The following is a 23,593-nucleotide window of genomic DNA, read 5'->3' on the forward strand; positions in this document are numbered from 1 at the left end:
TTATCCTTTGAAGGCCCACTTGACATTGAGTGAGAAGCGGAGTGCACCCTGGACAGTTCAACAACGTCTCGCAGGACTCGCCCATTGAAGACAGAATATCTCCAACATATTTCTATATATTACAGTTCATAAAGATGTCCATAGACAATGCACCACATAAGAAGTGAAGGAACTTTAATTCAGGCTGAATTTGTTCCAGGATTCTCTAACTGCAGTTCATTACATCTTACTTGTATCCTTTTTGTTGGATTTGTTGTTGTTGTTTTGGCAGTTTTTGCCTTTATCTAATTTAATCATTGCCAGGATTTACCTGAGAGACCCAGCAGAGATGGACAAATTCTAAAATTAAAAAGTTAACTATGATTCAAAGCCCAGAAACTAACATCAGAAACTAATGTCAGAATTCCCTGGAGTTAGATTTTTTCCCGTACTGAATACATTTGAATTCACAGGCACACACCTCCTCCGATGGATTGGAGGCTCTGAGAGTTAGATGTCGTTCCTGGTCAAGTGCTCATCTGTCTTTGGACCGGCTGGCGAGAAAAAAGGTGAACAACCTTTGTTTTGTCATCTCCACCTGTTCCTATTGTTTTCTTTCTCCCTGTTAAAGAAGAGAAAACTAATCTAAGCCGTTTATAGATCCAGATCCAGGCATGAAAGAGAAAAACAGCTTTACAGTTGCTGTGTGTCTGTGCTTGTTGGGACTTCTTGGGTTGGTAATGAAATTGGTTTTCTGTATATATAGGTTTGCTTTTATGAATATCACTGCATTGTAATACATCTGCATTCAAGTGATGAAACAGTAACAAGTATTTTTTATCAAAATATACAAGTATTATAGCCAAAAAAACCTCAAACTGCATGAAAACAATAGTCTGACAGGAGAGCGATTGTTATTTTTAAGAGTTTGTTTACAATGACATGTCACAGACAGGCCCATTTCATTCATTCATTGCTTTCATATAAAAAAAAACAATCCTGAGTTAAATCTGAAAATCTGGCATTACTGCTGCCTCTAATCCCTCCAGAGTGGGATGAAAAAAAGGCCTGAGTCACATTGCACTCATTTATAAAATACCGTAGATGGAGCGGCCCAACAGAGAGCAGACAAGAAAGTGCAGCCCCTGGACAGACCATGACCTCACATTGCTATAATCATGTACACGTACATGTTAGATGCAGCCGCTGGTAATCTCGGAGCATCTGAGGGAGCCGCTGCACAATCTCTGACCTGCTGTGGGCTTAAGGCTTTGAGGCAGCAATTATGGTCACAGCCTGGAGATGCTGGCCAGCAGCATCTTTAAATACCCTCCGTCAGGACAAATCACCAAATCATACGTGTGCCACTGACTTTCATTTACCGGACCTGAACTTCTTACTTCATTTTTTCTAGAACAGGGAGATGAGCTAATTGAAAATAATACGGCACTCACAGGTTTTCAACACTTCGGCAGATCAGATCATATTCTGATTTATCCAGCATCTGTGCATGTGTGAATGAAACCTGCTCTGTGGAGAACCAGGAGGACAATGAGGGGCTCCCTGAGGCAAGACACATCAATTACAGTGTGAACATGGTGATGTTAAAGGACAAAAAAAATCAGGTACCAGCAAATAATAAACCCCGGAACACCGAAAAACACAAAGTACCTTTCAACATCCAGAGGAGGGCTTTTAGGACTGGGGACACGGAGGATATTGCAGTAGTTGTCGAGCCAGAGCTGGAGTGGAGGACTGAGGATTGAAAGAACCTTCGCAGTGAGAGGATGGAGAACAGTCTGCAGCTAAACAGTGTGAAGGAGGTGTGGAGTGGGATGAGAAAGCAGCCAGGCCAAATGGCTCACTGGACCAGAGACACAGTGGAGTTAAACATGTTTTCAGTTTTCGGCTTGACACAGGGACAGCTCATCCGAGTCCAGCCTGATGGGACCCTGTCCGCCACCACCTACCCGCTGCCAATCTTTCTGTTCCCTGCTGATGACTGTGTGGTTGATTATCCTACAACCCCTGTTGATCATCTGTCACGTTAAAGGTCAACTCCGCAGCCCCGGACCAAGCCTCCCGCATCCTTTATATGGCATCAGCCTCAGAAACTCATCTCGCACCTTTTCAACCTTAAAGCACAGTTCGACATTCAGAAAACACCCTTATTTATTTTTTGGCAGAGTTAGATGAGAAGATCGATACCACTGTTATATCTGAGAGAGCGTTAGAGATGCTGGACTAAGCTGATGTTCCAGACGCAGGCTATTTGTTCCACCCTGTTTCCAGTTAGCTATGCTAAGCTAGCTTTTTGCTTAAACTTAATGGACAAATGTAAGAGTGGTAAGATAAGATAAGATAAGATAAGATAAACGTCCTTTGTTAGTCCCAAAACGGGGAAATCTGCCATATTACAGCAGAAAAAAGGGACGTACTAAAATATACATGAGATATGTAATATTAAGTAAACATGCAATACTTATAAATGCAAGGAAATATAAAAAATATTTAAAAAATACATATGGATGGACAAGAACCAATTTATACAATGTAACCAGAATAAATACAGCGTAAGAATATATACAGTGAAACCGATTGTACATAAGCCATTGACCTGCACAGACACAATTGACTATAATGGTCTCATCTAACCCTAAAAAGCCAATAAGCATATTTCCCAAAATGTATTACTTTAACACACCGGGATCAAACATAAATGTCAAAGTGGGCTAGATGATAAATTATTTTTTTCTCAAAGATGGTTTCTGTCATTTGAGGCAGTTTTCTTGTCACACTGATGTTTGAGTATTTATTTACCTGGTAAGTTTGGTGTTAATCAGTTATAAAACGGGTTGATTGACGGATGAGACTGACTCGCAGTTGGTCAAACGTGTGTTTAAACGGCGCCATGATTGACTGCCCATTGACCTCCTTTGCCTTCTTACATTGTCCGATTGTTGAAAATGGGATTCCCTGGTGCTTTAATAATGGTAAATGGACTATTTTAAGAAGTGTTTTCCCATAAAATTGACCAATAAGAGTGCTTTAGTGCACACGTCGCATTGATCCATTCACACAGCACTTCTGTAGTTTTTTCTATCACCATTCATACGCCAGCACTAAGCAATCACAGGCTATTTTGGGTTCATTATCTTGCCCAAGGTCACTTTGCAGTGAAGACTGAAGTGCCAGGGATGGAACCACTGACCTTCTGCTTAGAGTCCTACAACAGGCTCTTATCGTGCAGCATCTATCACCCTGGTGAAAGGCTCCATCTTTATGTTGAAAGCATCAAACATATTAAGCCCCTGATTTGTTCCCAGAAAACCAACAGGCTTCTTTAGGTGCTCTTCCTACTGACTGCCACCATACTGTACATTTAGCTTCTTGCCATATTGGCTCCAGTCTCAGGCCACTCGGCGGCTGATGAGGCAGGTGACTTGTACTAATGACTAATTCTACAAACTGTCCTCGATTACCTTTTTTACACCTGCACTTGCAGAACTCAGCATAATCTCAGGGAGCTTTGAGAACATGAGCTGTGATGCAGCCGCCATCTACTCTACTGTTTAAATCATGAATTCATTAACTGCTAAATTAAACCTGAACATCTGCAGTTTTACATATGTCAACATATAAGGAATATGCTCTGACTGTAATTAACATCTTCTACGTTCATTTATTTTTGTCTTGACGTTCTGTTGCTGTATCTCTGCGGCTGTATTTTCATTACATCATTCATTTTCTGAGACAGCAAATTTTAACTACCGGAGCAGATGCTTCTGAAACCTCTATTCATTATATTCTTAACCACAGTGTGTTCTTCTTTGTTGTGGCCTGACAATATTGCTGCTTTAAAATCTTTCCATCTGGGAATAATGAAAGTTAAATTTTTGTCTCTTGTCGTCTTAACGCGTGCCATAATGCACACGCACCACCGTTACTCTTTCATGAGTGTGGAGCGAAACTCTCGCGGCCGCAGCGAGAGTCGCTTCATCTTTATTCTGAATTTCATCAAGAGCGCCTAAATGAAAGCACCAGCTGACAGGGGAAACTGGCAGGCGTTACTGTGAATCCGCTCCTTGGGGAATCTCTTCTTTTGCTCCCACCACAAATGAACTGACATCTAAGGGAAGAAAAAGAGCCTTGTGCACCAGCAAAGATCGTGACTGGAGAGGGAGGAGTGGCGGCGGCGGCGGTGAGGGGGTATTTTTATGACAACTCGAGGCCTCGGAGGACATTTAACTGGTGCGGCTCACTGTGTGCATCCAGCCTCAGCACCGGCACGTGGCGCGGTGAAGCTAAAGTTAGCATTCTCTCTCTGTGCAGGGTGAATAGCTGGGAAATGCCAAGTCAACAATCAGTTTGTCATTCAGTCAATATTTATCGGTGTGTTAATTAATCAAGCGGGTCACAGCTGTCTCATTCACACGCTCATTAACCTACTTCATCTTCAGCGTAATGGAAGCTTAAGCGACTCACTCAAGAGCTCACTAATTAACACAATGTGTCTCGTTTGTATTTTATCCACGCAAAAGTGTGGAAGTGTAGAAACGATCACGTCGTGGTTTCACAGGGGGGTTTGTGTGTGGGACTGTTTCTTGGCCGGGAGCAGCGGCTTCCTGGTGTCTCCGCCGGTTTACTTTGGAAAATACAACGTGTTAATTGGTGAGCTTTGGTGGCGCTGGTGGGCGGACTTGTCAAACCATTACCTCGCTCACATAGTAACAGGTGAAGGCACCGAGAGAAAACCTCAACGCACCTGCCACAGAATTTGGCCGAGGCATCACGAGGGAGGAAGTGCTGTGCACGTGGTGCTGTGGGAGGGGCCTTTTTGGAGCCGGTGGCGTCCTGGGCTCCATGATGTCAGTCCTAGGTAAGGCCTCATCTGGGTGGGCGGTCAGATTGTCCTTCGTGGGCCCAACGTGGCGGTCCTCGCTTACATGGCCCATTACACCAGCACCGCCCACCGGGCCCTCGTCCTTCGTCAGGACCTCACTGGAGGCGCTGCGCTCCTCATTCTCAGAGGAACTTGTGGTGGTTGCTGAGCCGCACAAAGAAAAAAATACGACTTAGTCAAGCAGCCAAAAAGAGAAAATTATTCGGCTGCAGCAAATCACATGTACTGGATAAACAATGAAATACAGTGTTTTATCCCGCTGTTCGCTCAAAACCCATCATTCAACGAGTTTTTGTTGTAGTTGTACTTGACGCGCCCTTTGCCCCTTTTGTATTTAACTATAAATACAAGCTCTATTTATGGAGAAAAAAGTGTCCTATTTTAGGAGAATCAGAGCCATAAGCAACAAAGACAGCAGTGTCCCAGTTTTGACAGGAGGGAGCTGAAGGCTTGAGGCTGAAGTGGCACAGGCAACACAGAGAAACTAGCTGTGGGGTTGTAGGAGACAAGGACTTCAAACTAAGTGATGCTGCATCTGCGTTCTCATCAGCATGCAGGAAGGTGTGGCCCCTCATCAGTCATATCTGGGATTTCTGATAAGTGCTTCCACGTCGAGTTAATACGAGCTGTTGATGTTTGTTTTTTTTAGCTATATTTTTATGCATGGTCAAGTTTTCCTATTAGACACGCTCCGCCTAGTGTAATAAGCAATCTGACCCATTTCAATATGAATAGATATCATTTGACCAGGAGTTTCACAGCAGCAGCAGCAGCTCTCACCTATGATTCCACTGTCCTTGCTCTCCAGGGTGGAGGTGGGGCTCTGAGAGGGAGGCCCAGGGCTGCTCCCGGTGAGGGGTCCTGGAGCAGGACCGGGGACAGGGCTGGAGAGGGTTCCACTGGGGCTGGTGCTGGAGCTGCACTGGGGTGAGGGTAGGGGTAAAGGCTGGGGCAGATGTGGGCCTCCAGCACTGGTGCTCAAGGTGGAGGAGGGGCTCTCTGAACAGGGGGAGGTGGTGCTGCAGGTCAGAGTGGAGCTGGGACTCCCCCCCTGGGCAGAGGTGTCACACTGGAGGGAGAGACATAGGATATAGATAAATAACTAAACTCAAAATGTGTATGGAGACAAAAAAAACACACAAAAAAGAGGAGAGAAATAAGAGAAACACACCTACAATAAGTTATAGTCTTTTTTTTAAAAAGAAGTAGTAAATTGACAGTGTCAGTTGCCCTTCTTTTGAACAACACCCCACTGTGAATGACAGTGTTTGCCTCATGCACACTATTTTCCCTGATTGTGACTATGCACGCAGATGGCAAATGAAATGATAATTCCAGTTATTTTCATCCTGGCTGTCATTTTCCCAGTTTTGCATAATGACGGCTGGTTGTGCTGAGAACGAAATCACTCGCTGCAGACATTTACAATTTAGGGTAAAAATCACCGTGCAAACATTCTGCTGTTTGTTCCCCGCACTGGGACAGATTTTCACAAAGACCTAAACGAAATGTGAAAGATTTTCTCCACGCGAGCCAGGATGTATTTGAAGTATAGAAAGTCCAGCTCCATCGAGGATGCTTAGTTAGAATTTCACATCTGATTCCAAATTATGTGCAAGTTCCAGGAAATTGTAAATCTGACGGTGGATGAAAAGCACCATCACAGTTTGAGCTAGTCTCTGGGGACGGGATGCATTTCCTTTTTTGGAGTTGGCACAGATTGTGTTTTGGATCGTAACTTGGAGCAACTGCGTGTTAAAATTTGACAGTAAAGCAAAAAAACTAAGATAAAACAGATTATTTTCTGAACTGTTCTAATGAATCTCCATGGTATCATATCTATTGACAAAGAGTAAAGAACCTATTGCATATACAACATATTGCAACCTAAAGTATCCCTGTAATACATCATTAAGCTTATAGTATATTACAAGATTTTAATATTACACAGTCAGAGAGATCTTTATTTACTAATTTTTGGGGCTGTTTTTGTGTTTTTTCCCATTATTTTCTTCTCAGAGGATAAAATATGATAAATTACAACAGATATTTGTATTTACTAATGTCTAAGTTAATGTTTATTACGATACTGAAATCCCTCAGAGAACAGAAATTCCTAATAAATGGAAATGTGAGCAGAAAAAATAAAGAATAATTTTTATTTAAGTTATTCTTTCCGTGTAGTTTGGTCACGTACAATTCAGGTCTCTTCATTACTGATGCAACGTTTCTGCAACACAGAGACCTGTAGGGAGACAAGGCCGCTCACTGTTATTCCCTTTATACCAGAGCCTCATCTATCTTAGCCAGGACAACCCACATTCCTCATATGAACCTCGCTAGCTCCGTGAAACCGACTGAATCTGGAGCTCAGGTGGTGGAATGAGGCTGAGAAAATGGGCCAAGGCTGAGCAACGGAAACGCTCAGAGATGGACAGACACCAGCACATTGCAATAACTCTCATCTGCAGAGGGGTTCAACTAACAGGGCCCTGAGTGGAGAAATGGAGCCCCGAGGAAGCTGCAGCAACATAATTAATAACCTTATAAAATATATATCGATCCATTCCTCTAGGGGGGGTTTGAGTGGTCAGATCACACAGTATTTAACGTGGCGTTGCAAAGAACCTTTACGGAGAGATATTTAAATGTTTAAAGGGCACATTAAGTGGCAATGGTGGCTAAAAAAAAGAGAGGTCATTTCATAAATCATTCATTGACTTTGTATTTGACTTGACAGCAAAGGGCCAGCGAATCAATATGCCGCCTTACCTTCTTTTCCCTCCTGTCCTCCATAGGAGAGCTAGCAGTGCCAGGCGTCGCTTCTCCCAATAAGAAGCATAGTCTGGTCATCAGTTCCTGGGTAGAAAGGGAGGAGCCCAGCTGGGGCTCCACGTGGAGGTCTGGGACACACACACACACATTCAGGACACTCAGATTAACGGGCTAATAGAAGCACAAGGGGCCCCATGAAACCTCCATCTAACTCATGCTCTGGTTTCCGCTCGCTGAGCACCACTAGTGAACTGTGAGAAATGCATGCAATCCACAGGTCAGCGCCGCCCCAGCTGCCCCGATTATCAATGCACAGACAGTGGCTTTCCAGTCCCTGTTTGGGGGCGGCAGCAGCGAGGGGTTGTGTGAGGTTGGGAGTTTGCCTGTGCACACGCCTGCCAGGTGCTCTCAGTGAAGGGGACGGCTCGTGAATTTCAATGAGCCCGGTGTCGACTTTGGAGCAGGGAGAAGGAGTGTCCTGCCCCGGCCTCGGCTCCCGGGGAGATCGGCCTGACACGGGCCATGTGCTGCCTTCTGTTCTGAGGCTGCGACCTCCAACCCAAGCTCCTCCAAGGATCCACACCCACCTCTGCAGAGCGAGGTGAGGCTTCTCACATCGCTGCACTTCACCCAGCCTGAGCGAGACGTCCCCTGCGTCCTCACACCTCATCTATGTACTGTCCTCAGCTGGGTAACATGCATACTGAGTAGGCATATAAACAGGATGACAGGACATCACGGATTACAGGAACAGCTCACTCCCCCTCACAAGAATCTTTGCGTTCAGACATCACATTCATTTCACTGTTGCTGATTCTTTCTCGTTCCTTCGTCCTTGTTCGCCCATTGCCTTTCAAAAGGCACCGCACTGCACCGCTCTCTGTGTTAAACCCAATTGTTTGACAAACACAAGCTCAGCCTTGAGAGGATCAGTCACGAGAGACATGCATGGTCACTTTTGTTTCCACAAGGTGCCCCAGTTATAGCCTTTGTCAACACTTCACAGCTTCATCCGCCGCTGAAGACTTGGGCAGGGAGGATGGACGTGTCTCTCAGAGAGGAGGGAGGGGAGAAAACTTTGCATTTAGTCAGCAGAGCACCGAGACCCAATCTGGAGTAACATGAGGACACACTGAATGTCCAGCACTATTCATCAAACCACCTAGCAGTTGCCATTGGAAACGGGAAGCTGAGAGGTGCCTGGCAACCGCGATGGTAGATGCTTCATAAAATCTGCTTAGCCTCAGGGAAGCCTTCTGGTCAACGACACGAAGGAAAGCTGCCGGAGTTGTGGATGTTACGTTATTATTACTTTATCCTTAACTGGGCGATGAACGTGCAGAGAAGTCGGGGCAAAGACTCGGAGATAAAACAAATGCACTCTCAATGATACAGCACGGATTACATGCACAACACTGTCATCACACATCATTACACATCGGAGAGGACAAACTTAAAGCAAAGCCTTTTAGGTGCAATTAAAACACATACGAAACATTCACTTTCTGCTGTGTCTCATCGTTCATTCTCGTCTCACCTCTGCCTCATTCATCCTCACTCATCCTCCCTGATCGATACCTGGAAAAAAACAAGACATGCTGCTAAACACACGCCCACATGCTCCTGTCCTCACCTCTGTGGTCTGTCTTGCCACGGCACGAGGCAAAGACAAGAGGTTCCCTCGCACTGGAAGAGCCCTCCACATACTCAAGCTTCTTTACCCGTCCTTTGGCCACGGCGAAGAGGGAGCGTGGAGAGGGAGGGAGAGCAGGCAGGGTGGGAGGGAGGGAGGGAGGGATTGAGGGAGGGAGGGATTCAGGGTGGAGATAGGGAGGGATATGAGAGAGAGAGAGAGAGAGGGAGAGATTAAGCCTCCCCAGATGAGATCTGTGGTGCAGAATTTGAATTGTGTCCCAAGAGTATAAAGCAGTATGTACAGAGAGCGAGAGCCACGCATGGAAACAGTAAATTCCCTGTACCGTGGGCGTTTATCTATAATATATTGACACTGCTCACGTGTGTGTGTGTGTGTGTGTGTGTGTGTGTGTGTGTGTGTGTGTGTGTGTGTGTGTGTGTGTGTGTGTGTGTGTGTGTGTGTGTGTGTGTGTGTGTGTGTGTGTGTGTGTGTGTGTGTGTGTGATGACAGTGACAGCGGTGCTCTTCCATTGATGTGTGTGGGTGTGTCTCAATTTATGCATCCGAGGGTTCTTGGAAGCACAGACTCTTTAGGACTGAAGATCGCTGAGGATGAGATGTTTGCTTTATACTCAAGGTTATTCTGTGTGTGTGAAGCTGTGGATAGAAACTCTGTATCAGTCTCCGTCCTGCAGTTTGATGTTTGATTTGCAACGAGCATCAAAGAAACCAAAACACATGACACCGCATATTTTTACTCGCTGTAATTTTCCTCATCATGTTCGCTCAGTGTACAAGGGAGGAAGAAAAAAGATCACAAGGCAGTGCTGCATTCAGTGAAATGGAATAGCACCTTTTTTTCTGAATGGCTGTACTTGCTACAGGACACTGCCACCTAGTGCTGCGTTTAGGGGGAGGCGCCACAGGTAAACATGGAGTTTGTTTTCTCTTCATTCAACAACAATAAAAGTTTATAATTCAATTCAAAATGTGATAAGATCTTTTGCGATTTTGACTGTTTTGATAACGTAATAGTAAAGTGCACAGGGATATTTTGGGCTTAGTTTAATGAAAGGATCAAATATTAATGTAGCATCGTAGGAAAATCTAAATGATGGTCTAAAAGGATTTGGGGTTATTAATTCTCTCCAATCATGTGTTTTACTTATTGCTGCTTTAGTTGGATTTTTTAATTATGCATGTGCGGAGTCTGAAACACAGAAAGCTGCTTTCACATTCATCTGCTGAAGGAGGAAGGTTTTCGTACAAGTGTCATTCTTATGACATCACAGCTGGAGACAAGTCATGGTCCAGTGTGCAACCGACACAAGTGGGGCATGGAAACCTGGGACCTCCAGTTCACAGACACTGAGACTTCGCTGTGATGTAGGAACCCTAACATTTGCCAAACAAAACAAAACATTTATATATTCATAGATTGAGGATTTTTCAATTAGCGAAAGGAAATCTTTAAACCTTTTTTTTTTAATACATCTGCCAAAGAGGTTACGCTTTCAACACTGTCCCTTTATTTCTTGGTTGGTTTATTTGATGCAAGCAGGATTATGCAAAAACTACTCAACTGATTTCCATGAACTTGTGAAGGGTTGGTGCATGACCGGCACGACCGAGAAAGAACACATCACATTTTGATGTGGATCCAGATCAGGGGGCTGATCCAGGATTTATTTTTCCCTTTATTTAACATTGCAAGAGTTTTTTGTTGTTGTTGTTGTTGTTGTTGATGATGATATTTACATAGATTTCCCAGGGAATAATTAGACTGATTTCTATAGATGTATGTGATTTAGTGCAGATTGATTGAATATGATTTAAAGTAATAGTACAGTTGGGCCTTTTGTTATTACGATTATTCTTAGATCAGCGTAGAAATGGAAACGCCATGTGACAAATGTTTGGCGCAGGAATCAAATGAGAAATGCTCGGCGAACATTACATACTGTTTGAATTCCAATTCACAGCTTTCATTGTGAAATGAGAGCATCGGGGGCAAACGTGTACTACAGCACATGTGAAGCATATGACAGAAAGTTGTTTTAAGAACCAGCCGCATTAGGTTTATTTTGCACAGATGGTTTTTTTTATCACAACTTAATAGATTTTTTTCTTCCTAATAGAACATCTCAAATCCGACCTAGCTAATTGGGGTTCCTTGCCTTAAGTTATCTTGTTCAATCATTTACTCTGACAGTCTGTCACATGTTCTCGGGCCCTGAGGGTGCACGGTCCGGGAGCTCTTGTGTTTTCTGTCACATGTATGAAACAGCTGAACGCTCAGAAGCTCCCTGTTAATCAAGGCAAACCCATGAAAGCATTCTGCTATTTTTTGCAGCTACTCCCCACGGTGCACTGCTTCTCATCATTCTCACTTGTTCATACCGGAACCAGGCTTTGTTTGCATCGCTATCTGCATTTCAGATCAACCCACCTTGGAGCCTAATGCAGGAGTGAGAGGGGGCCATGTCGGCCTGGCGAGGGAGAAGAGGTGAGGACGGCAAAGAGATGGACGCACCCCTGGTCAGTCTCATTAGTTTTACCGAGCTGTCGGCGTAGCTGCCGTCGTGCTCCTGGTGGCGTCTGGCCCGTCCGGCGCCGCTGCCCCTCTGCAGGGTGCTGTGAGTATGCACCTCAACACCTACGTGGGAAAACAAAAGGGGGGCGTGTAGAGAAAAGGTAGAGACGAGCAGGTGTTATGGTTGAGGAAGCATTATTTAGAAAAGCCTCGACATGGTTAAGAAGAACTGTGGCTGAACAGCAGCTTTAACATATGTCTCACATAAGGCTGCGGCAGAGCAGACATATCTTGTCTTGGAGGCATGTTGCAGAATGAAGTGATGGAAAGTTGGCAATGACAGAGGATCTATTTTAAGGGAAAGGGATCAGATTCAATAATGAAGCTGCACTTGTAATACTTTAATTTAATATTTTAATCTATGTGCAGACATTAAACCTGATCCTGTGTCTTCAAAGCAAGGTGATTACAGAGACCTACTTGTTTATCAGATCATATATTATATTCATATATCAGCAGATTTTATTCACTTGCACTACCTTAATATGTATCATGTACAATATGTAATTATTAATCATATCTATCATGTCACCTTAAAACACTGTAGTAACAATCATATTCGTCATAGCACTCAACTGTGAAACATATTATTATTATTATTATTTATTATTTATTAACTATAAGAGTTACTTTACTGCTTCCGTACCCTTTTTACACCATCGTTACTTCGACTTGTGTTTACTTATATTTTATCAAAGAACTTTATTTTATACTTCTTATGTTTATATCTTATTATAAAGTTGTTTATTTTTTTATAACTGTGCATTTCTTTTGTGAATCTTTATAACAAGCTGACACATTTTCTATTTTTCTTGTAGAATGACTCTTAACAGTCTGTTTTCTTTTGCTGTTGCCACCATGAGAAACAAGGAGTCAGAGCACCGCTACCTCGTTTTACAAATACACATAACAAACTGTTGCATTGTTCATAAAAGTGCAAAGAGATCAGTGCTTGAAAACTTGTAATGATCCTATTTGAAGAAGCGTTATCGCTCTGTGAATGATCAGAGCCATAAAAAAAGCAACGTAAACAAACTATATATTTTTAATGAGACTGACACAGTTCCCTATCTTCCTCTATGTTCTCACCCAGAAGCAGCGCGTTATGAAATATTAATGGACAACATGGTTGCTCTAATACTGAGCTCTGCTGCTTCTGCTCGTCTGTCTCCACTGCGCAGTCTGAAATCTGCTCTGTGCCGCAGCAAGTTGACACGCTTGAGATACAAACTCACAGTTGACAGGACGACGTTCCACTTGTTTCAGGTCACGTTCGCCGAACATCCAGCTTGTTTACAGCAGATGCGAGACACTTCATGTCAGAGAGCACAGATTGTTCTCGTTCATTCACAAATTCCTTGTGAAATCCAGAAGGTTTTTTGGTTTTTTAGTAGGTCAGGATGTTTGCCTGACCCAGTCTAACTTTGCCTGACACACTTTAAATGTAAGCAGCGGGACACTGTGCGAAGGACAGAACACGCTGATGAATTAGGCTAATTGAAATGGCTCTACTTGTATCACCCAAGAGGAGAGAACCTGAATATTTCCATGAAACAATGCAAGACCTGCGTGTGACAACATCAGATAAATCTCCACATGCACATATGACAGATCAGGGGACAGCACATTTATCCCTTATGCTGATAAAAGCAGAGATGACATCTTATTAAAGCAACAAATACACAGAGACACGATGCACATGTAGATTTAGTTGCTCTTTTCTCACCTGAATGTCTCTGGGTCTTCTTTTCTCCACGTTTTCCTCCTCCCTCTCTCCTGTTTCCAAACACCGCCCTGAACATCACTGTAGCTGCTGCTTTACTGTCTGTGGAGGGACCATAATCAACATGTTCATTTGATTTCAGGCAACATTACACCAGCTCTTAACTCTCAATTCGTCTGCTGGAGGAGCTGAGTTTAATTGAAATGAGACCTTAATGAGATTTTATTTTTACATTAAACTGTTCACAGATAAAACAGGATGACACTTTGAGATGAAGAGTAAACTCACCTGTTCTCAAGTCGTCTTGGATGGTTTCATGGGTTCTCGTTAATCCACAGGACGCCAGAGGAAAAGCTTCTGTGCAGCTCCTCAGTCACACAGTGAGGCAGGAGGAGGCGGTGACGTGCATCGTGCACACGCGTGCATGTCCACATTTGATGTAGGTCTCTGCTCTATTAGCCTCAATCATAATAATGACTAACAGATATCTAATTAATCTTGCTGTGATAGGCTATCATGTTATATCATGTCACTTTAGGCCCATGTATCAAACATGGTACCCTATACTGGGGATAGTTGTGTAAAGCCCCAAAATGATCATTGTTTAGTATTTAAATGTTATAAAGTCAAACATTGTTTAAGTATCTAACTAAACAAATTAAAGATCAGGCTAATATTTCATCCTGGATGGTGGAAGTGTTATTATCTATATAGGCTACGGTTTTGTAACATTGCCACATTGGTGCAAAATCCAATAGTAGCAGCAACGTATGATAAAGAGCAAGACTTCAAAGCACAGAGCTCTGAATCACATTTATATATAAATTATACATAAGCAGGGCAAAGGAAATGTAGAATAAATATACAATAGATTGAAATGGAAAATATGTACAGTGCAAAACCTAAGGCCAGATTGCATAAAGGTTTGTAGCCTGATATTAGTTATTAAAAAGATTCCAAGCAATAATGCAGTTTCCTTATATTTGCGAGCAATGTGGGAAGTCAACAGTATTTATATAATGTAATGTATAGTAATGTACTGCAGCCAAGTGCAGAATTATTAATTAATTACGTCATAATAAATACAATATAAATAGTAAAAATAAGGCTATATATATATAACCCTAACCCTTTTTTTACATACATACAAACTCATACACCTACATACCAAAAATCTAATATAAACCAAGTTGCATTGTTATTTTTAGCAAAAAGAGAGGAAGATAAACTACAGAACAATAAATATCAAGTGACCAAATAAATAAACAATTAAAGAAATAGAAATTATTGTTTCTAAAGAAAAAATAAAATATAGTTTCAGCGGTTCATAACTTTGTTAACTAGTTCACGTCATCTCCACTAGGGGGAGGCAGAGGAAATTCGTTCTTCCTCCCCAAGGGGGCGAACATGAGCCATAACCTATTTAAAGAAGAAGCTCGCGTCTCCTCGGTCTTTACTTCAGCGGACACGTGTGAGCGGAGGGAATCGAACACGTCCTCACTTCATAAAACCAAACATCATCATGGGCTCCAGCAAGTGTCCCGACAGGTTTTATCGTAAGTATTTAACTTCACCACATCAGGAGAACAACGCAACGTTAACGACGCGGTGACGGAGATTGAGCCTCGATCTGTGGACACGTGTAAATTAGCCGGACCCGTTTGAATCAGCGTCAGAATCCGTTTTATGACTCTTAACCTTCGGGAATACCAGCGTTGCTCTGTTAGCTGTTAAGTTAGCAACAAGTGGAGCTAAGTGAAATATCATTAAAGTCGTTTTTCAGACAGAGAAACGTGCTGCAACATGTTAACATTAGCATAGCCTGGGTAGCGTCGTTGCTAGCACGCCCTGCTTCAGCTAGCCTCGATGCTAACTGGAGGATTGTAGCCATCATTAGATGTTCATGTGTTCCAGTTTCTGGGATAAACAAAGGTTTGGATGTTAAATTAATTTATCACTGAATCATTTGGCTTCTTCACTTCGCGTTCAATGTGGGTTTCAGTGATTTAAACGTTAGTCACGTGGATTTAATGCAGCAATAGAAGCTAACAAACTTAAATAGACCAGTTTGAAATGTATTTTCTTCGGTAATCCTTAGTCCGGTCCATCCTGGGTTAGTAACCAGCTTGTCCTGGAATTTAAAAGTTAATGTTCAGCCCTATACTGAAGAATACGCAGATTTGAGCCATAACTAATAGTTGATTGATCAATCCATCATCTGAGAATAAGATGGTTGCTTTATCAATTATTAGTTACAGCTCTAATCTGCTAATGCATCAGTACACGGCTGCATAATCACTTTTTATAGAGACAAAATGGTTACTAATCCAGGATCGACTGCACTAAAGATTTGAAAGTTACTATTCAGCCCTGTACTGATGAATAAACAGATTAGAGCTGTAACTAATAGTTGATTGAATCAATCATGTGAGAATTAGATGGATTACATTATAGATTACATTCGCAGGACAAAACCAGTAAAATGTGATGTCAGTTATTTTCTTATCTCTTGATCATTAAGGTATTTGTACCATATATGGAGCTCTGGAAAATAAACAATCCTCTTCTGCACTTCCCCCCCCCAGTGGATCAAATGCCTTTTGTTGGACACCTGTATGATCCTGATGGAGGATGACGGTGGTGTCTGATCTTCTGAAGAATGTCCTGCTACTAACATCACAGTCTGCAGTTACAGCAGTGTGACTACTACAGGAAATGGGTCTGAAAGGACTTCCTGTCTGAATCAGCGCCGTTTGAAAAGGTAAGAGACTGTAACCTCTTGTTTTGTGGATGTGCATGTGGTGTTCTTACTGTAAAGCCTTTTTCACAAGCTGCATCTTTGACAGCCTGGCCTCTCTGACGTGAGAGATACTGGGTTTTAAAATTTCAGATGCAATATTAAATGTCCCCGCGCTTTCTGCTCGCCTCTTTTCCATGGTGCCTCGGATTGAAGGGGGGAGGATAAATCATAAACTAATATCTACAGTGTTGTAGCTGTCATTGATCACTGCCAGTGTAACTGAGTATAAAACCAAATGTCTGCATGTTCAACAGATAACTTGGTTTAAGCCTGAATGTTTTTCTTCCTCCTTTTCCAGTCTCCGGGTTGATGTTTGGGAAATGAAACCACATGATATGTTGCAGCAGCTGTGAAAGACCCAGTCGTAGGAAGTGCTCGTGCTTTGCAGGTGAGCACCACGGTTTTTAATTTGAGTTGTTTTTGCATCCACTGATAGCCCTTAAGCAAGTTGCATTGGCTTAAGGGTTTGCAAAGTGATGCTAAACTAAATCTTCTTCATACTTCCTGACTGCTCCATTATATAGCAGCACAGATTGAATTGAGGAATACATTCAAGCTTGATGGCCATGAACCAGGCTCAGATTCATAGATGTGTGATAAGTGTGGATTTTTACCTGCTAAATCCAGCTGATGCTCCTGTTTTTAGAGAGGTGAAATGTCTAGAATCCTGTCAAGTTAATGTCTGTTTCTGGAAATGTTTGTTTGGTTTACACAGTCATCACAGTTCTTTAGTGTTAAACAAAGTATATAAAGGCTTATTACATGTTATCTTGTCTAGTTGAGAATTGAAGCACATACCTGTTGCAGTATGACAGTGCTGTGTTGTATCTGACAGGTTTTAATTCTCTTTCAGGTGAGACACTGGGCTCCTGAAGGAAAGTGGACCAGTGGAACATCGTCCTCCTCCTGAAACTTGTTACTAAATGTGATTCTATTTGTGATATTGTCTTATAAATAATGCATTATGAATCTACACTGTACTCCAATTTAAGAAATAAAAATGTTTTTCAACTCCATCTCCATTTGCTACGTTTTTTAAAAACTTGTACGTTATGTTGAACCGATCCAGTTATCCACTGATGTAGCAGCATCTTCAGCTACTCTGGTTGGTTTAACAAGCCTACTTGAGACTCTTATTGTACAGATTAGTGAGGGATTACATTTTTTGAATACCGGTCAAGTGGTATTGAAGAGATTAAAAACTTGACTCCAGATTAAAGTAAGTAAAAAAATAACCAGGATCTCTCTCAGGCTTCAGGGAACCTGTCTGTCCTCTTGACCTGGACAGAGACTCATCAACTGGCTTAGTTAACCCTGATACCATTCTAAGATTTTAAGAGATCATACAAGGATTTTTGTATTGAAACTTTATTACACATCAATCAGATGTAAACCACTTAAAAATTTTACAGTGAACATTAAACAATGTGGGGACATAATATAATGGCACAAGTCTAAAAATATTGCCTTTGCAAGTTCAGGCTGAATCTTTTTGCCAAAGTAATGGTCGGGAAGCCTGTAAAAAGTCTAGGAAAACACGTCACATTAGTTTCAAATCGATATACACATTTCAAAACATTAATAAAATTCAGTGCATCTTCTACTTCATGGAAAACTGTCCAATGCCCTTGATGCACAAAATTTAAATCAAATACCAGGGCATTTAACCTTGAGGGTCTGCTGGAGCTGAAGAGACGGTGCACACTAGATTATAAACGTCAAGTTGTTTACCATCGATCATCCGTCCTTCAAAGTAAGAAGCGGTACCTCTCTAGAAAAACAACTTTAGCTTGACCTCATCCAGTGTGTTTTGAAACCTGATGTAAGGAAATCAGGAGCAAGCTCGTAGGTCTGATCAGGGAGGAACCCCGATGAAGAGACATTGACCTTGGGAGGATCAGATACTATTCATCAGTCTTTTCATCACCGTGGTAATGTCGGTACTCAGGCTTGAGCTCCCACGTGTTCTTGTGTGTTCCCTTCACGTTGTAGTTGCCGATATCTCGTAAGATTTCCTTCAAGTAACTCTGCGAGACGAAAAAGACAAAAGGTTAATTTCAGGTTAATAAAAAGGTAGAACAAATACATGTACTGCATAATATCTATTCCCTTGAGATAAAGCAGCAACGAGTAACACGAAGACCTAAAAGATACAAGATGTCAAATCTAAAATTGAATTTCCTATTGTTTGAAACCAGTCGGTGGTTCTTTTGTTGCCCTGTTGTCTTACCACAGGCTGTTTGGTGATATCCACCAGGTCCTTGATGTTGTAGAACTGGTGCTTCTCAAAAGCAGAAAACAACATGTCCAACACCTGCTGTTTGTCGGCTCTGGCTCTCTTGCCCTCTTCCTTCTTTTTCCGGTCATACTCGAGCTGAAGAGAAGAAATCAGGTATCACATTAAGGCCCACACCTTACAAAGCCATAAAAACAGCTTTAAACATCACTGTTCTTTTAAGTCACGTTCAATTACTGACATGTTCTAAATAACAAAAATGGGTTTTACTCCCTTTAATTTCCATCATGTATGAACATACAACATAATTGCTTGAGGTTGTTAATTTATTCCTCAGGTCATTCATAATATGCTTAGCAGTAATTCATAATAAATATATTTCAATTACAAGTCCATTCATTAAAAAACTTGACAATCCTATACAGTATTTGTTTCTTACATTGTAAGCGTGGTTGGCCACAGGTTTGTAGTTGCTGGTGACGGCCTTGTCCAACTGCTGCGACAGCCTGGTTGGCTTAGAGGACTCTTCTATTTGTATCCTGTTAGACAATAAGAAATCATCATATATATATATATATATATATATATATATATATACACATGACAACAAATACTGTTTCCACACCTGTACAATATAATTCTATGTGATACAAAAGCTCTGCAATTAATACTATATGCTTTATTATACGATCATACTTAGCATCTTAAATTTCTATTTCGAAGGTCAATATAAAATAACAGTTTAGCCTTTAAATCTCGAGATATTCAATTTATAAATGGATATCATATTGTGTGTATATATTAACAAAGGTTACCCAAGCTAACCTGTATTTTAGAGCCCCCCCCATACTGATATTAGTGAGTAAAAAGTTATATCACCCAATGTGTTCATTTAATGAAATAAAATCAGCAATGATTCCTAACATGTCATTATCAAATCCTTTTGAGAAAGAAATGTAAATGAGGCATGATGTTTTACAGTTTAACTAAAAAAAATATTATAATAATAAATAAAAAGACCAAATATAACTTTTTATATATACACACAGATAAAAAGATGTGCTCACCTCTTCAGCCTCATGTAACTCTCACTAACAGAAGGTCTGCACTCGGCTCTCTGCACTACCACTCCCTCCAAGGCTATTTTATCTGAAAAAGAGCAGAGTAGATTAAAAGAATAGTTCAATAGAAACTTTAAGTCCCGATGTGCTTTTTAGTGCATGTTCGTTTCATTGGTATCTGAATGGAGGATGAGTGTGTGAATGTGTAAGTGAACAATGGGCCATTTATTATGAGAAAAAAAAACAATACACCTCAGAAACATAGGCTTCCAAGTTTTTGAATCAAGTTTAGTCAGAGCTCTCTCTTCTAAAGTTGAAAGAAATTCAGCTTGTCAGCGAAATCATGACCAGGAAAGTTTATTTCCCAGTAACAGCTCTATTAAGCCGTTACATTCATGTTCTCACATACAGCCCCTCCAGATAATTCCAGGAGTTCAGTGCATGTCTGAAAGTAGATGTTTCACCCGATGAAAAGAAAATGATGTGACCTAATGATCTAAATACACTGAACAGGTAAAAGAAGAAGAAATCCCTGATTCTGAAACAACTCACTAAAGAACCACTCGATCACATCACAGAGTCTGGGCTTATTTATATAGAGTTTTGAAGGAAGCTTAGCTCCAATGAACATTTCCAGTAGAGATACAGACTAACATTACTGACAGTTGAAGCCATTATCCTGAGCAGGTAGCACTGTGCTCAACCCCAACTCAGTGGAACCATATTTCCAGCTTCGAGTCAGGATGGTGCAAACTAAGATAAGACTTTTGGTACCAAGTCATCCTCCAAAGCATGTGTATGGGTCACTGTTGTGATACTACAAACGCCATTTTATCAAAAAAATATTGCACACTCAGTGTGTTTGATTCCCAGTGGTGCAATTTTGTCACTCACAGGCGATGTGGAGGACTCACCTGGACCTGCCCCCGCCCCTGAGCTGCTGCCATCAGATCTCTCTTCTGACTGGCCTACAGGAAGGGAGGGAGGGATGGTGAACATGAAAATATAGGGGGTGGAAGACGGAGGGAGGAGGGGATCGAACATTAAGAACCACAACTAGGGTTTAGTTGCACACGAAAAGGTTTAATCACACAGAGCCACTCTGTGTACTTATGATTATGTACATGAGCGCAGGAGCAAAGCAAGCATGCCCTTAAAAACAAGCCAGTGCAGACACACTGCCCCACCACAAACACACATCCACAACAGGGCTGCACAAATACCACACGTGTTGTTTGAAACAGAGTAAAACACTGTATGTTTGCAATGCATTTCTCCAGTGTAAAGTTAAATAGTAAACAGTTTAGCAATAATTACCTCTCTTCTCTTTCAGCAGCTGCCTTGGGCAGGTCTCCATTAAAGATAATTCATTTCTAGTTGTATTTATTAAAATAAAAAATACTAATGATGCCATTTCTACTGTGCAGCCCTAAAGAGCAAAGAACATACACACTCACACAATGATGTCCCAATGTAAGCACACTAGCGCAAGCTCACCAGCACCCATAGCAACAAAATGTCAGAATTACTTTCAGGAGGCAGACAAGGCTGGTGAAATTCAAACCAAACCAAAAACACCCATGCACAAATTAAATCATCACCATACTGGGAATGATTTGTGTTGATATTGATCTGGTCTATGTTAAATCAATTCTAAATCAAGCCATGGATTCCGGATCATTTACTCAATCTGCTCAAGTGCATGACAGCGGATTGAAAAGGTCAAACCACAACAAATGAATGACAAGTGATTAAAAACAAACTCAAATACACACAGAGACAGAAACACATAAACATATTTCCAACAGACCAGCTTGCCACTATTTTTCATTGAGTCTGTATATTGTCTGTTATGTACAGTGCATCCGTACTCTGTTAGGACAGAGGGCAACTTCACAACACAGGAAAAAGTGTACCCACACATCCCAGAACTAGGACAAGCAGGGCAGACGGGGAAGGACTGTGCATGAAAAGACAGCAAGCAGCACAAACAGCAGCGGGATAGATGCCTCCACCACCTGACAACACACAACTTACCTCTGGGCTCTAGAACAAACAGGTCAGTAATATAACACAAATGCACACTCGGAATCCTCTTGTATTTGAGATGAGAGACTCACCTGCCGGATTCTCAGAGTAGACCGCCAACAATTGACCTCCCACTGACTGCATGGTGAACGGGTGCTCGCGGGGCACAGACGCCGTCTTGGCTTCTATACCCTCAATCACCGTCAGCTCTTCATTCAGAGTAAAACTCACCTGTGGAGGAGCAGCATCATCATCATTTAGGCTTTTACAGGAGATGTTCTTACTTTTGATCTGTTATCCTAAAGCGATACAACAGGCCCAAAACACTCGTATGTATGCTATAAATAATATTTTTCAGCGTTGATGAATTGTTCTCCTTTCAAACATCACTTGCCTCTGCTTTTCCTTGGTTTCCTTTCCTGGGAGAGAAAAAATATAAGGACAATAAGAATAACAGGTCATAATATTCAATCTAAAATGCATCAGTAACACTACAACAAATTTACCCTGCATCAGGACAAACCATATTTCAATTTTCTCACACGTAATCACTGACTTCTGCTATTTCACTTCTGTTGTTTAACCTACTTGGAGATGCGGAGTTTCCCGACGTCGCCTCTGCCAGAAGCTTTTGCCCATTGCTGAGAGAGGTATTTGGGCACCTGCGTGAGTAAAGATGGGTTTATTTTACGAGAGGAGCTTTCAGGTTTCATATAAACTGGCAAACTCCAGTTTCTAGACAGAAAAGCGTTGATGCATAATATTTTTCCATCTTCGAGAAGGTTATGTTTTCATCTGCGTTTGTTTGCAAATTAGAGGGATCATGCAACAACTTTAGGATTTAAATGTGGTTTCTTAGGGGGTGTAGGCTTTTTAGCCACTGTATGGCAACAAATAAGGCTAGACAACTGTAAATACCACCTATGTGTAGGTGAGAAACGAAATGTGGACTTAAAGGCTTGTTCTAAATCTGTGGCAACACCATTATAAACCCAATATCTTCACAGGAAGAGCTAAACATCACCACATGAATAGATATTTAAATGTGGTGAAATGCAGTATTTATTAGTATTTACTGCTTTGGCCCCTCAAACACTTCATATTATACTGAAGTGATTCAAGGAGCAGAATGAAACTATTGTAATAAATTGTCAAACCTTATACAGCACCCATTTATTTATTATATAGGTATTTCCAATCCCTCCAATTCAAGTTAAAGAGAAATTGGACCTCATTGTATATTCCTCCGCTTCCCACAGCAGAAACCTTTTATTTTGAGAACATAAACACAGGAGCTGAGTTCGCCACCATGATGAAAACATGTCCCTCGGCTGTGTTAACTGTTCCTTCACGTTTATTCCCCCCGACAGCTGCAGAATCAGCGGACTCGTGTCAGATCCACAGTAACGAGGCACCACAGTAACTTTACACAGAGGAGTTATCACCGGCTCCACTTCGCTAACCGTTATCCTGCGTTAGCCCCAACGCACGGACTCATTCGCTCGTAGCAACATGCTAAGCTACGTGCCTGTTAGCCTCAGCTGCGTTTTAACAGACCCTGTAATTCGATTTAGATCAATTCCATTAAAAAATAAATGAACACGCACCTTCACAAGCCAAACACCCGTGTTCTGTTTGGCTCCAGTTAAATCCACTTCTCCCTTTTCCGACATGTTTTAAACAGACGCTTGTGAGAGCTCGTCAACACAACTACACACGCATGCGTACAATGGACTATGGCGGCCCTGGAGGGACAGTCGGTTTTTGTCTCGCCCAAACGCACATTAAAAAGCAACGAAAAGTTATTTGATGGTTAAAAGTTACATTTATTTTAACTTTATAACATTATTCAATGTTTCA

General features: G+C 41.7%; 2 protein-coding genes, 1 long non-coding RNA gene and 1 other non-coding gene across 5 annotated transcripts in view; 2 read left to right on the forward strand and 2 right to left on the reverse strand.

Annotated features, from left to right (window-relative positions):
* The window catches only part of LOC117755781 (protein TANC1-like), a 34,921-nt gene extending 20,910 nt beyond the window's left edge, over positions 1-14,011 (reverse strand). Inside the window, exons 1-7 of the mRNA XM_034575868.1 lie at positions 13,897-14,011; positions 13,612-13,710; positions 11,742-11,948; positions 9,291-9,383; positions 7,655-7,785; positions 5,663-5,951; positions 4,745-5,026 (exon numbers count right to left, since the gene is read on the reverse strand). Of these exons, the coding sequence (XP_034431759.1) occupies positions 4,745-5,026; positions 5,663-5,951; positions 7,655-7,785; positions 9,291-9,383; positions 11,742-11,948; positions 13,612-13,687 (1,078 nt within the window). The 5' untranslated portion in view covers positions 13,688-13,710; positions 13,897-14,011. The remainder of the gene's footprint in view (positions 1-4,744; positions 5,027-5,662; positions 5,952-7,654; positions 7,786-9,290; positions 9,384-11,741; positions 11,949-13,611; positions 13,711-13,896) is intronic.
* Positions 14,012-15,006: 995 nt separating this feature from the next.
* LOC117755801 lies at positions 15,007-17,424 on the forward strand. The gene is made up of 4 exons (XR_004612668.1): positions 15,007-15,164; positions 16,194-16,369; positions 16,707-16,796; positions 17,262-17,424. It is a non-coding gene; the product is annotated as an uncharacterized LOC117755801 (long non-coding RNA).
* Positions 16,829-16,961, forward strand: LOC117759631. Its single transcript, XR_004613528.1, has one exon. It is a non-coding gene; the product is annotated as a small nucleolar RNA SNORA31 (small nucleolar RNA).
* A 336-nt stretch (positions 17,425-17,760) lies between the features above and the next one.
* Positions 17,761-23,495, reverse strand: LOC117759220 (general transcription factor IIF subunit 2-like). Of its 2 annotated transcripts, XM_034581243.1 has the most exons (9): positions 23,341-23,495; positions 22,322-22,395; positions 22,128-22,152; positions 21,826-21,964; positions 20,620-20,673; positions 19,712-19,793; positions 19,084-19,183; positions 18,639-18,782; positions 17,761-18,435 (listed from the first exon to the last, which is right to left on the reverse strand). In XM_034581243.1, the coding sequence occupies exons 1-9, from the start codon at positions 23,404-23,406 to the stop codon at positions 18,313-18,315; spliced, it is 807 nt and encodes a 268-aa protein (XP_034437134.1). In that variant the 5' UTR covers positions 23,407-23,495; the 3' UTR covers positions 17,761-18,312. The 2 variants fall into 2 exon arrangements, with proteins under 2 accessions (XP_034437134.1, XP_034437135.1); XM_034581244.1 differs by lacking the exon at positions 20,620-20,673.
* Positions 23,496-23,593: the final 98 nt, after the last annotated feature.

This window comes from Hippoglossus hippoglossus, chromosome 3, assembly GCF_009819705.1.
Source record: "Hippoglossus hippoglossus isolate fHipHip1 chromosome 3, fHipHip1.pri, whole genome shotgun sequence".
NCBI lineage: Eukaryota > Metazoa > Chordata > Actinopteri > Pleuronectiformes > Pleuronectidae > Hippoglossus > Hippoglossus hippoglossus.